At 36.5% G+C, this 21,185-nt stretch overlaps 1 protein-coding gene across 1 annotated transcript; it reads right to left on the bottom strand.

Annotated features, from left to right (window-relative positions):
- Window positions 1–90: 90 nt before the first annotated feature.
- Window positions 91–18,241, bottom strand: LOC113168312 (butyrophilin-like protein 2). Its single transcript, XM_026369331.1, has 6 exons — window positions 18,073–18,241; window positions 9,292–9,636; window positions 8,713–9,000; window positions 1,808–2,149; window positions 1,427–1,708; window positions 91–107 (listed from the first exon to the last, which is right to left on the bottom strand). The coding sequence occupies exons 1-6, from the start codon at window positions 18,239–18,241 to the stop codon at window positions 91–93; spliced, it is 1,443 nt and encodes a 480-aa protein (XP_026225116.1).
- Window positions 18,242–21,185: the final 2,944 nt, after the last annotated feature.

Here is a 21,185-nt window from a genome sequence, read left to right as displayed (position 1 = left end):
GAAATCACTCGAAAAAGACGAAGCACAAAGACCATGTGTCACATCACCGGCATCATGTGTCAGTTTGCTTCCTTTTTGTTCTGGTTTTATTCATTTAGGTGGTTCACCTGCAAAATAAGAATACCATAAAAGTACTGATCTTTGTTTTTATTTATTTTTTGTCGTCTGTAGTAAAACATGTATAAAGGATATTCCAGTACAATTAATCAGACATTTGAACAATAAATGACCAAACAGTCATAATACACCTATTTCTCTACCTTCCACATGACAAACTAAAAGTTATAAACTGATAAAACATCTTAAATAATTCTAGACTAAAGTGAAAACCTCAATGACTCAACTTTCCTCTTGTTGCTCTAACTGATTTATTTCTCTTTCTCTCTCTCTCTCCAGTTGCTTTCTGATTTCTACTTTGTGTTTCTCTACTTCTTTCTTCTTGTACATCATTTCATTCATCACCTCATCTGTTTTATTCAGTACTGTCTGAGTATTCTGTTGTAGTGCTTCATATTCTTGTTTTCTCTTCGTCAGCTGTCGTTTGGTCTCTAATAAGAGTTCTTTCAGTGTAAGGTATCCCTCCACTCTGTCACTTTCTGTTTCTTTGTCCACTGATGGAAACTTCTTATCAAAGTCTCCATATTCTCTCTCCATGTCTTTGTTTTGATGTGTGAGTTTCTCTCTCAGTTTAAACAGTTCATCACTCTGTTCCTTCAGCATCTGAAACAGCTGTTCCAGATGTTTCTCTTCTTCTTCTTTCTTCTGTATCTCTTCATTAAGTTTAGCTCTTTCCTCCTTTTTCATTTTTTCTTCCAACAGCTGCTCTTTCTCTCTGAGTTCAGCTTCACGCTCATGATGAATCTTTGCCTCTGTGTGGAAATAGAAACAAGGAGCAGGGTTGAACTTAGTTTGAACATGTGCTGTGTATGCAGAAATCACAGTGAACAAAAAAAACATACAAGCGAATTTGACACTTTAAATGTTTTTTGTTTGTTTATGTTTTTAAACAAGAAACATGAATTATTAATACATTTTTGTTAAATGTTTGAAACACAATATATATTTATGTTAAACATCTATTTTTAAATATAATTATTTAAATTTAACTTAATTGAATTATATTTAGCTTTTCACAAATATTAGTATTTTAAACTGTAGCCAGTAACCAGTGACTCAGTTTAGTTGCTCACATAAAAAAAAAAATAAAAAAAAACTTTTCTAGTACCTTCGATTCTGTTTTGTCTCCATTTCCACAAACCAAAAATTGCTGCACAAATGAAAACTAGCGCAGTGATCAAGATGATACTGATGCGAGCTGCAGAAATTGATGTGGGTGCAAAGCACTCAGCTAAAAAAAATTAAAACAGACAATATAGTTATTTAAAACCACGTCGACTAATAATGATTTCATGGGTTAGACAATCACCTGTAACTTTAATCTGTGTCTCTCTGGTCTGGTTGATGTTGCTCTGTTGGACTCTACAGGTGATGTTGTTGCTGTGTCTCTTCTCCACAGTCACTCTGCTGCTGACAGTATAGAGGTCATCAGGACCTCTGACTGTCTCTGTAGGTCCAGCAGAGAGGATCTTTCCCTCAGCGTCCAGCCACAACAGATCAGGCTCTGGATACCAGCCTTTAGACTCACACTGTAAAACCACTATGCTGCTGTTTATGTTAATTTCAGCTATGACAGGTGAGGAGACAGAACCTGATGATGTGAAGCAGAATTAGGTTTAGATAAATATTGTATATTAACATGTAAACATATGTAGGAACATTCTGCAAACATGAAAACATGTCCACTTACCAACAAGAAGCTCAACAGTCGATGTTTTACCCTGAGAGGGGAAGTAACACCTGTATTGTCCATTATCAGAGTGTTTCAGTGCAGAGAGGCTCAGTGAAAGGTCTCCATGCTTCAGTTTCTCAGTGGACAGTGATGTTCTTCCTCTGTAAGCTGGGTTTTGATTAACAAGGAGGTTTTGACCTTCATGCCACACATGGACAAATCTGGGTTCCAGGTCAAGTCTCCCCCACTCCAGACTTTTAGAAACAACATCTGCTGCAGGTTCCAGGAGACACGGCAGAATAACATCTTCACCAACTAATGCTGTTACTGTCTGAGATGATCCAGCCTCCTGAGACTCACCTGGAAAGGTACATGACATACTTTACTTTATTCCTCGTAAAGACAACACAACAGTTTAATACTGACTTCACCCTCTGCTCATATTTTTGTTTAACATACCTCTACAAGAGTCTGTCAGTAGGAGGAGGATTATAGTGCATTGAAAAGCCAAAGTACTGAAGGACATAAGTGGATATTTGAGAGGGAATCCATTATTCAAAGAAATCATCCTGGAGTTCTGAGTAAAAGAATAAGAATAGAAAGTATGAAATACTGAATAAAAAACGATATATTAAATTAATTAAGATAAATCACCAATAATACTAAACACAATTTGTCTCTAAGTACAGAAGTCATCACACTCACTCTACTATACGATTTTGTTAAGTTTATTGTAGCTACATACTTTACATGAATGTGAACATCTGACAATTACATGCATATAATTTTTTGAACATTTGTATGACTGGCATGAAGTTAATCTTATTTTAGTTTTCTGAAAGTAAGATTTATTATCTAAACAACGCCCTACTGCACAAGAGTGTTCTTCATTGTGCAACGTGGTGACAACTAGTTTAACTTACAGAGACACAGTAAAACTTTTATTGACCAGCGCCGAACATTGTTCATTTAACAGTAAGTCTTTTGGCACCAGTTAGAAAAAAAACAAAAACTTACTAAATGTAATGAAGGAATGAATAAATAATATTACAAAACCTTCCAAACATTTATTACAAATGAACAACACTACAGGAAATAATGGCGAAACACAATACATTTGTGTATATTTGTTTTTTTGTTTTTTGTTTTTTGGCTCTACGATATTCGCATTAGAGACACAATAATTCAAAAATATTGAAAATATGTTCGAAACTGAAATAAAACATATTAACTTAATTGAAGGTACATACCTGTTGTACATTGGCAGCAGTCAATTCCGTATGAAGCTGTGGGTCAAAGTACCAGTGTGCAATATAAAAAAAGTACTTTGACCTGTGTTTTACTTTTGTGCAGGAGTTGTGTTCAATTCTAAACAGAATTAAAACATTTGTAGACAGTGTTATTGAAGACTGCTAAAGGTTTACTGACTGAGCACAATAATACTTTTTAGCTTTTAAAACATTTGCACATCTCCTGTAGTGTTAGTTTAATAAATGAAATCACCACTGTTCTGTATAATAATTATATGATGAATTCATGGATAAGTCAAATGTTCTTTGTAAACTGTATGCCAACTCTTTTGTGCTACTGGAAACTAACTTCAAAACACATTAACTTAAGACATATTTTCAATGAATTAGATCAAAATATCACAATTACATTTGCTCTAAATTAGCAATGTGTTTTAATGATGACAGCATTTTTTAAATTTTGCTCGAAACAAAAGAGATCATGATAGACTTTCAGAGAAAAAGAGCTCAGACATAGAGATGGGGGACAGTTTTAAGTATCAGGGTGGTCAAATAAATAATAAACTATACGTCTTCTGAGGAGACTGAGCTCCTTCGGAGTGTGCAGGTCCCGGCTAAGGACTTTTTATGACCCTGTGTCAGCCTCAGTTGTTCACTACACTGTCGTCTGCTGGGATGCAGTCAGCACAGACTGGGACAGGAACAGACTGAACAAGCTGGTCTGGAGGGGGGCAGCTCCTTCAACAGCTGATTGATAAATAAAGATTTATGAAAGTACCTCATATAGGCAGCAACAACATTTCCCTCCAGTTCATAAGACCTTCAGAAACCATTAGCTCTGCAAGTCAAGACACAAAGATCTTATTTTTTAATTTGAATTCAGAGACTTTAGGTATTTATATCAGATACTGTCTGCTAATGAGCAGTCTTACACAAAGCAGTTATTAAACATAACACAGCACATCAGTAAAGAACCCGTCTGTGTTACAGAAAATATGACATTTAGTATAACAATTGTCTTATGTAGTTAGACAACCCTTAACGTTAGTTTATTCTAATGTTCAGTCAGTCAGTTGGCAAAAAGACCACATGGAGGTTAAATCTGTCTGCACTAGACAGTGTGAGTAAAGTCTCTCTTTGCATATAATAAAAAAAACACTTTAAAACTAATTTGCAGAATTAATCATGTGAATCAGATTCTTATGACGCACAATTAAAATGACTGAAATTATATAGGAGAAATAAAAGAAAATGTACATACTGATAACCTGCAATATTCACTTTACATAATAGTCGTGATATATAATTGTCTGTATTTTGTATGAGGTTGTTTTTATTTTCCTCTTTAGTGACCAGCACGTTACTTCTGCTTGCTGTACCAGTTCAGATATGTTATGGTTGGAAAAACAGTAAGTAGTTTTTAACTGCACACAGTGTTTTTTTATGCTTCATACATTTATATTACAGGTACAGAAACATGTCATCTTTAGCAGTCTGGTGGCTCTGCTGACTGGAGAGTGATGAAGAAGCTGAAGAACAATCCAGCAAACACTACTCAATGGGAAACATCCACAGGATCTCTAGTTATTCTGTCTAGAATCGCCCTTGAGTCAGACAGTGGTGAATACTGGTGTAAATGGTAAATGTTCTGCACTTATATAGCGCTTTTCTACCTAACTGGTACTCAAAGCGCTTTACACTGTGTCTCATTCACCCATTCACACACCGATGGCAGAGCTGCTATGCAGCTGACCTGACTCACCGGGACAGTGAGCGAAAAGCATCAACATCTCAGTCACAGGTATCAGCCAGTAAATGAAATGTCTCTTAATTCTGGGAAACATTTGTTTACAGGTCTGTGACTGAATGTCAGTAGTTACAGGACATTGTGAGAAACCTACCTGCTTTCTCTCACTTTATATATGAAATGTGATTTTATCTTCTTCATGTTCAGCTGGTTCTGTGGTCCTGGACATTCCTGCTGTTCCCATGATGGAGGGAGATGATGGGATTCTGCACTGCAGGAACAAGAAGATCCACAACTCGCAGCTTGCTGCTGATTTCTATAAAGACGGCCTCCTCATCATGACGGGATATGAAGGAAATCTGCCTATTTTCAATGTGTCTAAATCTCATGAAGGACTGTACAAATGTATCATCTCTGAAGAGGAATCACCAGAGAGTTGGCTGACCGTCAGAAGTGAGAGAGACCTCAGCTTCAGAAGTTATACAGGGTGTGTTAATATAGATTGCTGCGGTTTTCTATTGAGGTGTGAGAGACCTGCAGTGTTTTGATTATAAAAACACGTAAAACGTTTTATGTATGGAGTTAAGTTTTTAGTGCACAGTGACACTTTGAACATCCACATTTTCTTCGCTCAGCAAAATAGATCTCAGAGAATCTAGAGATTCCTTCAACTGATGATGGAGACGTCCCTCATTTAACTTTTTTTTCAATTGGTTGGTTTCATCATTTTGTTTGTGGCTTTGCTGCTGGTGCTCGTTCTTCTTTACTGTCGCAAACACATTATTATTATTATTATTATTATTATTATTATTATTATTATTATTATTATTATTATTATTAGTATTAGTATTATTATTAATACTACTACAGGTGATAATTTTGTCATTATTTTATGTGATGTTGTAGAGTCTGTGGAGAGGAACAGTGTCAGTACAACATATGCTGTTGTTATACCCCAGGAAAAAAGAGGTAACCTTGATAAAGTGGTTTGCATTTGACTTTAATTTTATTTCTTTGTATTTTGTATCATCTGCAACAACTTTTTCACCTACACATTTAAGTAGAATTCATATGAAGTCTTTCCCCCATCATTTCATCCTGCTGATAATCAGAGATTATCTTTGAGCTTTTTAGATACAAACCACATGAGAAAAACGCTTAACTTTTGTAGCTTCTCTAATCTTATTTATTGCTTCTAGTGAAGCCATCCAATGTGTGATGTTAGAAGCGTCACGTCATCAGATCGTGCATTATAGTGATTCCAAGATAAAATAACTAGAACTGTAATTTTAAAACAGAAATGTCAAAAGCAAAAGTCTTAGATTAAAACCTTAGGTAAATGCACAAATGAGTAAAGAATGTTCTACTGAAATCAAGATGTCATTACACGAGATTTACTGGGTAGATAAATGTTAGAATTATTTATTCAATTAGTTTATTTTTTACTTTTGTATCATTTGTTGTATTACTGACTTATTAACCAACCTGTAGGCATGTTTTGCTAATTATTTGCTTTTTTATATTCACCCTGTTTTACAAAATCAATTCTTGAGATGAATTTCATTTTTATTCATCACAGGTCAATGAGAGCAAAACAACTGCAAAAGAGAAGAGTTATAAAGCTGATCTGTGGCAGAGGTGTGTGCAGAAAAAGCAATGAAACCATATTCATTAAACTATTACAGGAAGCTACTGTTTTTTAATGGCCTTGCATTCATACCAAAGCACAGTTTAAATCATATTGCATTTATATTCACTCATGCACTCAAATCACTCGAAGAGGAAGCACAAAGACCACAGTTTAGCACCTTAATTTTTTATGTTAAATGTCCTTGTAAAAAAATGTGTGTGGGAGTGACTTCACTGCGGTCTGATGAGTTTGTGTCAGATAGTACAGTTAACAGTGAACACCACATGACTTCAGACACAGCGTCATCTGAGCTGACGGGGAACCAAACAGGTATGAACCAAAAGGATATTTTATTAAACAACAAGGGCAGGGAACAAACAAACACTAACAAAGTATCAACTTAAAACACTGAGGTAACGCAGGCACAAACTCAAAATAATACTCCAACGAAAACATACAAAGTACCAACAAAAAAACACCCTCTAATGCGGACAAGAAACCAACAGACAAACTAGACGTACAAAGTAACAACCCAAAGGACACAGCAAAGCCAGGAAAAAACAAACTCCCAAATGAAAACAAGGTCCAACAAATTGAAGTGAAGTCCACAGTGGAGTGGATCCATGAAAAGTGTGCAACGAACCAGCTAAAAACCGAGGACTGAGAGGTGCTTATAAAACAAAGAGATACACAACTCGTCAGCCATTAGTCTGGTGAGGTCAGAGTGGAGCAAGAGGAAGTCCATATATGGGCGTGGCAGGAGAGAAACTAAAACCAAACCCACAGACAAGTTTGTACCTTTACAGACACATTAACCCCTCTTCCTTCTTGTTCTGATTTTTTTCATTCAGGTGGTTCACTGGCAGAATAAGAATAATTTGAAAGTATGACCTGTGTTTTTATTTATTTTCAGTCCTTAGGTAGTAAAACAAGATAATTCCAGCACAATTAGTCAGACACTTGACTAACAAGAAACTAAACACTAAACTATAAAAAACATAACACAACAAAAAATTATAAACTGATAAAATGTCTTCAATATTTCTAGTCTAAAGTAAAAACCTCAGTGAATCAAGTTTCCTCTTCCTGATCTAACTGATTTCTTTCCCTCTCTCCAGTTTCTCACTGATTTCTACTTTGAGTTTTTCTACTTCTTTCTTCTTCTCTTTCATTTCATTCATCACCTCATCTGTTTTCCTCAGTACTTCCAGAGTATTATGTTGCAGTCCTTCATGTTCTTGTTTTCTCTTCGTCAGTTGTAGTTTAGTCTCTAATAAGATTTCTTTCAGTCTAAGGTATCCCTTCACTCTGTCACTTTCTGTTTCTTTGTCCACTGACTGAAGCTTCTTATCAAAGTCTAAATGTTCTCTCATCATGTCTCTGTCTTGATGCTGGAGTTGACATCTCAGTTTAATCAGCCCATCACTCAGTTCCATCAGCATATGAACCACCTGTTCCAGCTGTTTCTGTTCTTCTTCTTTCTTCTGTAACTCTTCATTAAGTTTCACTTTCTTCTCCTTTTTCTTGGTTTCTGCCAACAGCTGCTCTTTCTCTCTGAGTCCAGCTTCACGCTGATGGTGAATCTTTGCCTCTGTGTGAAAATAGAAACAAGGTGCAGGGTTGAATTTAGTTTAAATTTACCTTTGTTTATGTTGTAAACATGAACACAAACATGCACTTTGCTGAATGTGAAAGTGAAACTGCAACAGAAAGATTATTAAAACAAGGTAAATAAGTTTATCCTATAAATTAACTGAGGAGCATTTAAAAGAGTTACATAAAAAAATGTCACTCCTTGAATTTTCACTCTTCTCTTCAGAGAGGGGGCTGGAAACAATCCAGGAAACCAGATGTATCCTGCATTACACAAACATGTCACCATATACTCAAATTCTGCTATTTCACATCGAAAGTGATTTTTTTCTTTAACATCAACATTTTCCACTTAATTAACAGATTTGTATAAATCCTGTGTACAATTCATATATGAGTTCAGAAAGTTGCAGCCAAAGATACAGAATCATCTTTGTTTTATTTAGTTCCCTTTTGTTTTAGAATATTAAGAGCAGTTTTAGTACCTTCGATTCTGTTTTGTCTCCATTTCCACAAACCAAAAGTTGCTGCACAAATGAAAATAACTACAGTGATCATGATGAGACCGACACGAGCTGTAGAGATTGATGTGGCAGCCTCAATGCATTCAGCTGAAAAATAAATTTACCACAGTGATAGTTAAGTAAAACCACCTCTTAGCTGTTTAAAGACTGATTATGATTTAATGGTGAAAAAAAATCACCTGTAACTTTAATCTGTGTCTCTCTGGTCTGGTTGATGTTTCTCTGTTGGACTCTACAGGTGATGTTGTTGCTGTGTCTCTTCTCCACAGTCACTCTGCTGCTGACAGTATAGAGGTCATCAGGACCTCTGACTGTCTCTGTAGGTCCAGCAGAGAGGATCTTTCCCTCAGCGTCCAGCCACAACAGCTCAGGCTCTGGATACCAGCCTTTAGACTCACACTGTAAAACCACTGTTCCACTGTCTTTATCAATCTCCACTAAACTAATGACTGGAGATGAGACAGCACCTGATTAAGAGAGAATGTGAAGATATTTAATAGTCTGTTGTAGTTTATTGTTTGATAGTTTAATGTTTTATTAATATGTTGCCTCAAAAAAGACAATTATACAAGATCGTTCCTGATTTAAACTGACTAATGACTTTGTAAAATCCTCTCTGGTTCTGAAACACTTTTATGGGCTAAATTTGAAACTTGCAGCATTTAGTTTAATAATAGTTTGTTTACTACTATTGACGACTTTAGAGCTCCAGGGTTTAACTATTTGTTGGATGAAGACCTTTAAAGAAGCCCACTTACCAACAACAAGCTCAAAAACAGAGTCTCTGTTCATTGTGGGAACGTAACATTTGTATTTTCCTCCGTCAGACAGTTTGACTTTGGACAGTTTCAGTGAGATATCTCCACTCTTCAGTTTGTCTATCAACAGTGATGTTCTTCCTCTGTATGATGGATTCTCATCATCCAGGTTCAGTTTTTGACCAGCACGCCACACAAGCACAAGTCTGGGTTTCAGGTCGGGTCTGGTCCACTCCACAGCCATGGAACGAGCATCCACAGCAGGCTCCAGGTGACATGGTAAAATGATGTGCTCACCAACTATGGCCACTACAGGCTGAGGTGGACCGACCACCTGAGACTGACCTGGAAGAAACTGTTTGGTTTTATATTCTCATTGAGATCAACTGTGTGAGTAAAACAGGCATAAGAATACATGCGTTAATAATCAACAGCGGTTGATTTGTGTAAAGTGCTGCTAAGTAATCTCTTTCTGCTTCAGTCACATCAAATAGAGTCACTGTGCTGTGAGTCATTGAGCTAAGAACCAAGTAAGAGGAGGTGAAAATTACATTTCTGCTCATTTGACTTGTTTTGTGGTGAAGTACTGTAACAGTTCATCATTATTATACATATTTTAATGAACGTATCTCACTCCTCTTTACTGACATGACTCAACTCTCTGGACTTCATACACTTTAATCAGACATTTCCTTTCAGACACAGACATAATTTTCTGCCGTGCCACTCTTCTTCTCGTAACTATTTCCTCAACAGTCCACACTCTACATGATGCAGGTTGTAATTTCCTGAATCACGGCATCAGCTCCTGCAGACTGTTTGCTGTTCAGTAAATTTATAATACAGTTAATACAGGGTGTTGTAAACTGGAGATGTTTCATCTGCTGTTGTACATCACGACCACTTTGTCAAACTTAAGTAGGAAGAGGAAGAGAGTGATGGGTGTGGTGTCACTGTGAACCCAGTGTTCATCATGTTAATAATTAAACCAGTCCAATGTGCTACAAACTGGTTTTGTCTGAGCTCTGAAAACACATTATACTGTACTTGTTACTGTGTTTGTGTGTAAGTTACCTTCAGACCAATGTGTTAGCAGAAGCAGGACAGCTGTGAAATATAACTGTTCATAAGACATCACAGCATCACAGAGTCCTGAAAATAATTAGACATTAGTTATAAAATGTTATCCGGAAGAATATTCCAATAAATGTTCATTGGAGTGGTTATAAAGTCATGAGAAGACTTAGTTCAAACGCAGATGATATTTTAAATCAGTCTTTAAAAGCAAATCTGTTGTGTTCTTTGCTTTTGTGTTTTCACTTTGACGTTTAAGCAGAGCTGACAAATACAATAAACATCAGTGTTCTTACTGCTATTTTAGTGACACTGCTTAATTTATGTTAGGATTATAGTGCAGTAAAAAAACAAAGTACTGAAGAACATGATTGGAGGGAATCCATTAATCAGAGAAACCATCCTGGAGTCCTAAATGAAAGAATAAGTATAAGAAGTATGAAATACTGGATAAAAGCTATTAATAAAAAATAATTAAGAAACATTATTTATTATTTTGCTGTGTATTGTAGCTACATACTTTACATGATGAATGTGAACATCTGAAAAGTACATGAATATCATTTTTTGAACACTTGTTGACTGGCATGAAGTTAATCGTAGCCTAGTTTTCTGCAAGTAAGATTCATTATCTAAACGACACCTTACTACTGCTACAGAGCACAAAGGTTTTCTTCATTGTGCAACATGGTAAGAACTAGTTTCACTTACGATGAAACAGTGATCATCAGTGAAAAATGTTACTTTAACAGTAATTTGTTTGGTTTAGTACAAAAAAATAAAACGCACTGCATGTAATGAAGTCCTGAATAAATAATATTACAAAACTTTCCGAACATCGATCACAAATGATTAAAACCACAGGAAATAATGGGAGACACATTCATTAAAAGCTATTGAAAATAATTTTGAAACTGAAATAAAACATATTAGCTTAGGTAAAGGTACATACCTGTCGTAGATTAGCAGCAGTGCCAAAGTGTAAGAGCAGTAGTACTTTGACCTGGTTCCTAATGTGTTTTCCCTTTGTGCAAGAGTTGTGTATAAAAATAATCGTAAGCTTTTAAAACATGTGAATATTTTTCCCGTTGACCACATCTCCTGTTGTGTTTGTTGGAGAAATGAAATCACCACTGTTCTGTATAATAATTATATGGCGAGTTAATTAATAACTCAAAATGTCTTTGTATACTGCATGCTAACTCTTTGGTGCTACTGAAAACCTATCTTCAAAACACATCAACTTTGGACATGATGTTAATAATTTGGTCAAAATTTTAATAGCACAATTACATTTGCTCAAAAATAGCTTTGTATTTTAGTGATGACAGAGCATTTTAACCTTTGCTCGAAACGAAAGAGATCATGATTGACCAACTCGCACACATCCAGGGCTCGGACATAGAGATGGGGACAGCTTTTAGTATTTGGGTGTTCATCACGTATATAATAAACTAGACTGGTTCCACAACACTGATGCCATGTACAAGAAGGGTCAAAGTTAGCTCCATCTTCTGAGGAGACAGAGGTCCTTTGGAGTGTGCAGGTACCTGTTAAGGACATTTTATGACCCTGTGTCGGCCTCAGTTGTTCACTACACTGTCGTCTGCTGTGATGCAGTCAGCACAGACTGGGACAGGAATAGACTGAACAAGCTGGTCAGAAGGGGGCAGCTCTATCCTGGGTTTGTTGTTGAACTCTGTGGAGGTGGGTGAGAGGAGGACGTGAGCCAAGCTGACATCCTTCATGGACAATACCTCTCACCCTAACCCTTAGACAGTGGAGGCTCTGTGCAGCTCCTTCAGCATCAGAATGATAAATTCTCAGTGTAGCAAGGAGCAATACTGCAGATCTTTCATACCCACCGCAGTAAGACTGTACAACTCAACAGTTTAACTTTATTCTTCTGGTCTTGCTAATCATAACTACACCAGTCACACTGTTTCAATTTGAAATAGATTAATTAATGTATCAAGTAGATATCACTACACAATACTGTAAATATTTTGCAAACATGTTATAAATACCTGCATCATCTTTATATTTACTTCTCTTTCTTGCACCTAAAATGTCTCTGTGTGCTGTGTAACAAGTGAATTTCCCCACTGTGGGATCAATAAAGTTTGATCTTAATGCACATAACGGTATAAATATAGTTATTTTGTATTGTTTTATTTATTTGCTATGTCATCACTACTGTTATTCTCTGCAGTTGCAACACTGCAAACTTCTCCACTACAGGAAAGGTTTATCTTATCAAAGACAATTTGCAGCATACAAAGAAAATGTCTTCACAAATAGTTTTTCAAAACTATTCTACTATAATTACTGACTATTATTAGTCTCACACTAAATATATACTTGCATATCAGGTAATTGAATCCACACATATACAACAAAATAGTTGGTACCTTTCTGTTAAAGAAAGAAAATCCCACAAAGGTCATGAGGTATGTGACATAAAGTGAGAAATTACAATGACCGTATACAAGGGTAGGTAACCCTGGTCCTAGAGACCTGCAGCTCTGCTTGTTCTTCAAACATCTCTGCACCCACAGCTTGTGATGGCAGAACACACCTGATCCAGTTATTTAGCAGTGGGTAGAGCAGAGATAGTTGGAAATGAACTCTCTAGGACCAGGACTGTCTAGTCCTGAAATGAGGAAACAGCTAAGAGGAAAACACAGGCTTCGTCATGCTAGTTAAACAAATGGAGGATCGAGGTAGACAGAGCAACAGGTGTGTAGTCTCTGAGCTCTGTGATCCTCGGGTTAGAGTTGATGATTTAAAAATGACAGTGAATGTGTCATTGAAGTGTATATAGCAGCCAGTGCAGTAGGTTAAAGTAGAGGGGGTTCACCCTGGTGTCTGTGTAGAAGACTTGAAACAGTCTCATGTTGTTTTTCCTAGGAGATGCTTCAACTTATACTGCAGGAGAGACAGCTTTTGGTACATGATGCAGGCCCAAATAACATGTTCTGTGTCCAACAGGTCAATGATCACAGTTACATAATTACTCTACTTCATTTAAAAACATCAGACATAATGCTTCTCTGTAAGCAGACCTTTCAGATTTCAAAGTGAGTAGATCAACTTTCAGTTGAAACTTGACCGGTTTACAGGTTTGTAATATATGGTCCTCTGTACAGCTCCATACAAGAGCCCCAGTATAAAACTCAGATACTTATCTGCATCAGTTCAGTCAAGATCATAAAGCTGTTTGATCAAAGTGTTTCAAATATCAGACTTTGACCAGGTTCATAAAGTGTGTTCCCTTTATGCCTTTATTTGAAGATTTTATTTATTCTGACCACACCTTTTGCTGTGTTGGCTGTTGGGAGTGAAATAACCTCCATCCTGTTTAAATATACAGTTTTTCTGTTTTTGTGTCTGTGTTATTGGAACAGTTAAATTCACATTAGCTTCAATCACTTTTTAATTTTCATGAACAGTACATACTCATTAACACCGATTTCACATAATCTCAAAAGCAGCAGTGAAAGTTTCTTCAAGACCGTTGTTTTCATTATAAAATCAACATTACAATAGAATATTAAGTCTAACTTGTGATGGCATTCTGTCACACGTAAGGAGGGGGACGAGGCAGGAATGAACTGAAACAGGATTTATTACGGAGAAGTACAAAAAACTAGAGAAACTAAGGGGGATGTCAACAGACACTACAAAAACAAAGACAAAGTCACAACAGAAAACTACCAAAATGGTGTGGAACAAAGTAACAAAACAAGACACCAAAGTACAAATCCAAAACCACTGCACGATGGCAGGAAAACACTCACAGAGGAAACAGGTAACAGAGTCCAAAAGTTCAGAGGGGGAAGAATGAAATCAGGCGCAGCAGACCAGGAGTCTACTCGTCTCTGTGAAGATGAAATGTTTCACTTTGACTTTCTTGCTCATCCAGTTATGAACTATTCACCTTCATATTTTCTCTTCTTCCTTCTTCCTTTCTTGCCATGATGTCCTGTGTTTTCTTCTGCTCTTTCTCTGCATCCAGTTGTTGTTTCTTCATGACTTATTTTCTCTTTTCCAGTTTCCACTGATCATTTAATAAATTCTCATTTTCTTTTAAATATCAGAAGTCAGTGGCCTTTTTTTCTCACTCTCTGGTATTCCCTTCTTGACTAACAGGAGTTTATCCTTATTTCTTCTCTCTTTCTCAATCTAATTCCTCCAAGTGCAGTGTGAATGTCGGTTATAACACAAGTCGCACACTGAACTATAACAGCCATAAAGAATTTTCTTCAATTTGAGACTATTAAGCAAAGACTTTACTTTTAAATAAAATGATCACAGTGACTAACTGACCAGTTTTACAATATAATTTTAGAAATAGACCACAAATATTTTGTTCTGATTTATTTAGAAAATTTGTGCTGTGACTTCAGATCCAACGTCTCTGATTCTGGATGTGAACTCTGGTGTCACAGATGTGCAGAATCGTTGTGATCAGTCTCTGTGAAGATGAGCTGTTTCACTTTCTACCTCATCCAGTTGAAAACTATTTACCTCCATAAAGTTCTCCACTTTTCTCCTCCTTTCTTTTACTGTTATCACTATTATCATGGTGTCCTGTGTTTTCTTCTGCAGTTTCTCTACCTCCAGTTGCTGTTTCTCAATGACTTCTTTTCTCTTTTCCAGTTTCCACAGATCATTTATTAGATTCTGATTTTCTCTAAAATATCTTTCTCTGTTGTCAGTGGCCATTTCTCTCTCCCTCTCTGCTATCTTCACCATGTTATCCTCCATTTCTTGATCTAATTTCTCCAAGTGCATCATGAATTGCTGTTTCTTGTTTTCCAGTAACAGTTCCACCACTGAAGAGAAAACTGCTCCCAATGCAGCCAGTTCTTCTTAGTTTCTCTGTGGTTGTTTCTGCAGCTTAGACTTATTTTCAATCAATATCTGCGTTTTTGCTGATAAAATCTTACAACCTGTACACAAAAAAGATTAAAGTTAATTGTAGAAAAGATAAACATTCAAAGAATTTTATAATAATGTATTTTATATTATTATTCTCCTCTTTCAGAAATTTTAATAGTGGAAATACAAATTATCATTTCTCAAACATTTTCTTCAAATGTTTAAGCAAATATAGTATTTATGTTACTTTAACACAGAGTTATTTTGGTGACTCACTGATTGGGATATAGACTCCAATTAAACAGATGAAAGACACCAATGGAAATGATGAGAGAGTAGATCCAAGATTTATCTTGGATCTGGTCAGGAGCTGTAACAAAATTATAATATTCATAAATTAATACAGAGAACAAGATTACAACTTTTAATTAGAGAATATTAACATGATATTAAAAACAAGCCATTCAAAATTGTAATACTGAAATCTGAAAACTGACAAAGGGATTAAGCTACAATAAACCAAATAAGCCTTTAGACTCACACTGTAAAACCACTATGCTGCTGTTTATGTTAATTTCAGCTATGACAGGTGAGAAGACAGAACCTGATGATGTGAAGGAGAAGGTTTAGTAAAATATTGTTTATTATCATGTAAACATATGTAGGAACATTCTGCAAACATGAAAACATGTCCACTTACCAACAAGAAGCTCAACAGTCGAGGTTTTACCCTGAGAGGGGAAGTAACACCTGTATTGTCCATTATCAGAGTGTTTCAGTGCAGAGAGGCTCAGTGAAAGGTCTCCATGCTTCAGTTTCTCAGTGGACAGTGATGTTCTTCCTCTGTAAGCTGGGTTTTGATTAACAAGGAGGTTTTGACCTTCATGCCACACATGGACAAATCTGGGTTCCAGGTCAAGTCTCCCCCACTCCAGACTTTTAGAAACAACATCTGCTGCAGGTTCCAGGAGACACGGCAGAATAACATCTTCACCAACTAATGCTGTTACTGTCTGAGATGATCCAGCCTCCTGAGACTCACCTGGAAAGGTACATGATGTACTTTATTTTTTCCTGGTAAAGACAACACAACAGTTTCATACTGACTTCACTTCTGCTCATTCCTTTGTTTAACATACCTGTAAGATAGTCTGTCAGCAGGAGGAGGATTATAGTGCAGTAAAAAAACAAAGTACATGAGTGGATATTTGAGAGGGAATCCATTATTGAGAGAAATCATCCTGGAGTTCTGAGTAAAAGAATAAGAATAGAAAGTATCAAATACTGAATTAAAAACAAAATATTAAACGAATCAAGATAAATTATAAGAAACACTAAAAATGCGTTGTCACTATGTACATAAGTCATCACACTCACTCAGTTACTACACGATTTTGATAAGTTTACTGTAGCTACATACTTTACATGATGAATGTGACCATCTGAAAATGACATGCATATAATTTTTTGAACACTTGTATGACTGTCATGAAGTTAATCTTAGTTTATTATTCTGAAAGTAAGATTCATTATCTAAACGACGCCTAACTACTGCTACAGAGCACAAAGTTGTTCTTCATTGTGCAACGTGGTGACAACTAGTTTCACTTACATAGACACAGTAAAACTTTTAATGTTTTCCTTTGTGCAAGAGTTGGGTTCAATTCTAAACTGAATTAAAACATTTGTAGACAGTGTTACTGAAGACTGCTAAAGGTTTACTGACTGAGTACAATAGTAACAGTCGGGTCTAAAGTAACCACAAAACTTTTCAGAGAGACGAAGACAATAAAGCACCACAAGGACACTGTTCGGCCTTTTTTACTTGCAAGGGGAGCCAGACCGAGGTCTTAGCATTGTAAGCACTTCACTCAGGAACAGCCAACTCCGTCGGTCTCCCCTTTGTGCAAGCGATTTATTGAAAACTGGGACACGCCCTGTAATTACAGATGTGGGCGGTGGTATGTTTACAATGAATACATGATGATTATACTGCAGGTAAAAGAACGTTAAGCATAGGCGTATAGCATCAACACCTGTTCAACACAAAGACTGTTGACCTTTTTCTGGCCTTTCAGTTTACCCAGCAACAGTCAGCAGCCCCAACCCACTTCCTGTTTCTTCATCTGTGTGCAGGGTGCAGCTTCAGTAAAATATAACATGTTCCTGTTACTGACAGGATTAAATCATTGAACACATATATCCTTCATAATGACAATAAGTAAGAAACAATAAATCAGCCTTATGAGTGACGTAACTTCATAATAAGAAAATCATAAACCAGTCAGTAAATCATATTTTTGCTTTTAAAACATTTGCATGTTTTTCCGTAGAAAATATTTCCTGTAGTGTTAGTTAAAGAAATTAAATCACCACTGTTCTGTATATTAATTATATGATGAGTTTATGAATAACTCAAAATGTCTTTGTATACTGTATGCCAACTCTTTAGTGCTACTGAAAACTAACTTCAAAACACATTAACTTTGGACATGTTTTCAATGATTTAGATCAAAATATTAATAGCACGATTACATTTGCTCTAAAGTAGCAATGTGTTTTATTGATGACAGAGCATTTTAACCTTGAAACAATAGAGCACATGAAAGACTGTCGGAGAAAGACACCACCTCACATACATCCAGGGCTCAGACGTAGAGATGGGGGACAGTTTTAAATGTTTCGGTGGTCAAATAAATAATAAACTATACTGGTCCTACAGCACTGATGCTGTGTACTAGAAGGGTCAAAGTCAGCTCCATCTTCTGAGGAGACTGAGGTCCTTTGGAGTGTGCAGGCCTCTGCTAAGGACTTTTTATTAACCTGTTTCGTTGTTCACTACACTGTCGTCTGCTGGGATGCAGCCAGCACATACTGGGACAGGAACAGACTGAACAAGCGGGTCTGGAGGGGGCAGCTCTGTCCTGGGCTTCTTGTTGGACTCTGTGGAGGAGGTGGGTGAGAGGATGATGTCAGACAAGCTGATATCCATTAAGGACAACACCTCTCACCCTCTGCATCAGACAGTGGAGGCTCTGAGCAGCTCCTTCAGAAGCAGAATGATAAATTATAGAGAATAGATTTTTAAAAGTACCTCATATAGGCAGCAACAACATTTTCCTTGAGTTGATCAGACCTTCAGAAACCATTTGCTCTGCATGAATTCAGAGAATTGGTTAATTAATTACGTATTTATATCAGATACTATCTGCTAGTGAGCAGTCTTACACAAAGCAGTTATTAAACATAACAGAGCTGATCAAGAACCCGTCTGTGTCACAGAAAATATGAAATTTAGTTTAACAACTGTCTGTCTAATGTAGCTTGAACAGGAAGAGGAGTGTCTTAACGTTAGTTTATTCTGATGTTCAGTTAGTCAATTGACAAAAAGACCACATGGAGGTTACATCAGTCTGCACCAGACAGTGTGAGTAAAGTCTCTCTTTGTATATAATGAGAAAAACACTTTAAAACTAATTTACAGAATTAATCATGTGAATCAGATCCTTATGGCGCACACTATAAAAAATATTGAAATGATATAGATGCAATAAAAAAAATAATTCACATTCTGATAACCTGCAGTATGCACTTTACATAATAGTCGTGATATATAATTGTCTGTATTTTGTATGAGGTTGTTTTTATTTTTCTCTTTAGTGACCAGCGCGTTAGTCCTGCTTGCTGTACAAGTTCAGATGTGTTATGGTTGGAAAACAGTAAGTAGTTTTTAACTGTATACATAAACAAGTGATTTTGTTTTGTATCATGCATTTATATTACAGTTACAGAAACATGTCATTTTTATTTTCCCTTCCTTTTATGACACTATCTCTGTGAAGTGTGAGCAGTCTGGTGGCTCTGCTGACTGGAGAGTGATGAAGAAGCTGAAGAACAATCCAGCAAACGCTACTCAATGGGAAACATCCACAGGATCTCTAGTTATTCAAGTGGCCTTTGAGTCAGACAGTGGTGAATACTGGTGTGAAAATACAAACGGGACAATGAGCGAAAGCATCAACATGTTCCCATGATGGAGGGAGATGATTGGATTCTGCACTGCAGGAACAAGAAGATCCACAACTAACAGCTTGCAGTTAATTTCTATGTAGACGGCCTCATCATCATGACAGGACTTGAAAGAAATTAAAACTATTTTCAATGTGTCTAAATCTCATGAAGGACTGTACAAATGCATCATCTCAGAAGCGGAATCACCAGAGAGTTGGCTGACTGTCAGAGGTGAGAGAGACCTCAACGTCAGAGGTGAGAGAAAAATTAAAAGTTTTATGTATGACGTAGAAAATTAATGGAGTTAAGTTTATAGTGCACAGTGACACTTTGAATGTCCACATTTTCTTTGCTCAGCTACAAAGATCTCAAAGGATCCAGAGATTCCTTCAACCGATGATGGAAACGTCCCTCATTTCAGCGTCTTGCAATTTTGGTTGGTTGGTTTCATCATTTTGTTTGTGGCTCTGCTGCTGTTTGTGGTGCTCGGTCTTCTTTACTGTCGCAAACACAAAGGTAACTGTGATTTGAACATAAACATCTGTAATAATAATAATAATAATAATAATAATAATAATAATTATTATTATTATTATTATTATTATTATTATTATTATTATTATTATTATTATTATTATTATAAAAAACATCTGCAGAGCAAAGATTTATAAAGCTGCTCTGTTGCACAAGTGTATGCAAAAAAAGGAACGAAACCATATTCATTGAACTATTACAGGAAACTAGTGTTTTTTTTATGAATTTGCGAAGCATCGTTTGAATCACATCTCGCATTTTTCTTCACTCTTACACACAGAATTCTGTCAAAGAAGAGGAAGCACAATAACCACAGTTTAGCACCTTCAGTGGTTTAAAATGTTCCTGTAAAATTATATATAAAAGTGAAAAGGATTGACTGAATTATGAAAGAAAATCTGATGCTTTGTGGTCTGTGATTTGTGGGAATGACTTCACTGAGCTCTGATGAGTTTGTGTCAGTTATTATAATTAACACCACATGGCTTCACTCGCACAGCATCATCTGAGTTGGCACCATTACAGACACATTAACCTCTGTTCCTTCTTGTTTTGGTTTTATTCATTCAGGTGGTTCACTGGAAGAATGAGAATACTATAAGAGTACTGACCTGTGTTTTTATTTATTTTCTGTCCTTAGGCACCTGTAGTAAAAGATGTAGTAAGAACATTCCAGTACAATTAGTCAGACATCTGACTAATAAATGACCAAACAGTTGTAATACACCTATTTCTCTACCACACCCATTACAAACAAATAAAAAATCATGAACTGATAAAACTTCAATATTTATAGTCTAAAGTGAAAACTGCAGTGAATCAAGTTTCCTCTAACTGGTTTCTTTCTCTTTCTTTCTCTCTCTCCAGTTTCTCACTGATTTCTAGTTTGTGTTTCTCTACTTCTTTCTTCTTCTCTTTCATTTCTAGTATCACTCTATCTATTTTCCTCAATAATGTCTGAGTATTCTGTTGCAGTACTTCATGTTCTTGTTTTCTCTTCGTCAGCTGTCGTTTGGTCTCTAATATGATTTCTTTCAGTTTAAGGTATCCCTTCACTCTGTCACTTTCTGTTTCTTTGTCCACTGATGGAAACTTCTTATCAAAGTCTCCATATTCTCTCTCCAAATCTTGGTTCTGATGTGTCTTGTCTTGTCCCGCCTCAAGGACATTACAGCCCCCCTGCTGGACCCCTTGCAGTTCGCTTACAGGGCCAATAGATCTGTAGATGATGCTGTAAACATGGCTCTCCACTTCCTCCTCCAGCACCTGGACTCCCCAGGGTTCTTTGCCAGGATACTGTTTCTGTTGGACTTCAGCTCTGCCTTCAGCACTATTGTTCCATCTCTGCTCCAAGACAAGCTCTCTCAGCTGAATGTGCCGGACTAATTGTG

Source organism: Anabas testudineus, chromosome 18, assembly GCF_900324465.2.
Source record: "Anabas testudineus chromosome 18, fAnaTes1.2, whole genome shotgun sequence".
In the NCBI taxonomy this organism is placed as follows: Eukaryota; Metazoa; Chordata; class Actinopteri; order Anabantiformes; family Anabantidae; genus Anabas; species Anabas testudineus.
The sequence above is the reverse complement of the archived record's forward strand: the minus strand, read 5'-3'. Positions and strand labels throughout refer to the sequence as shown.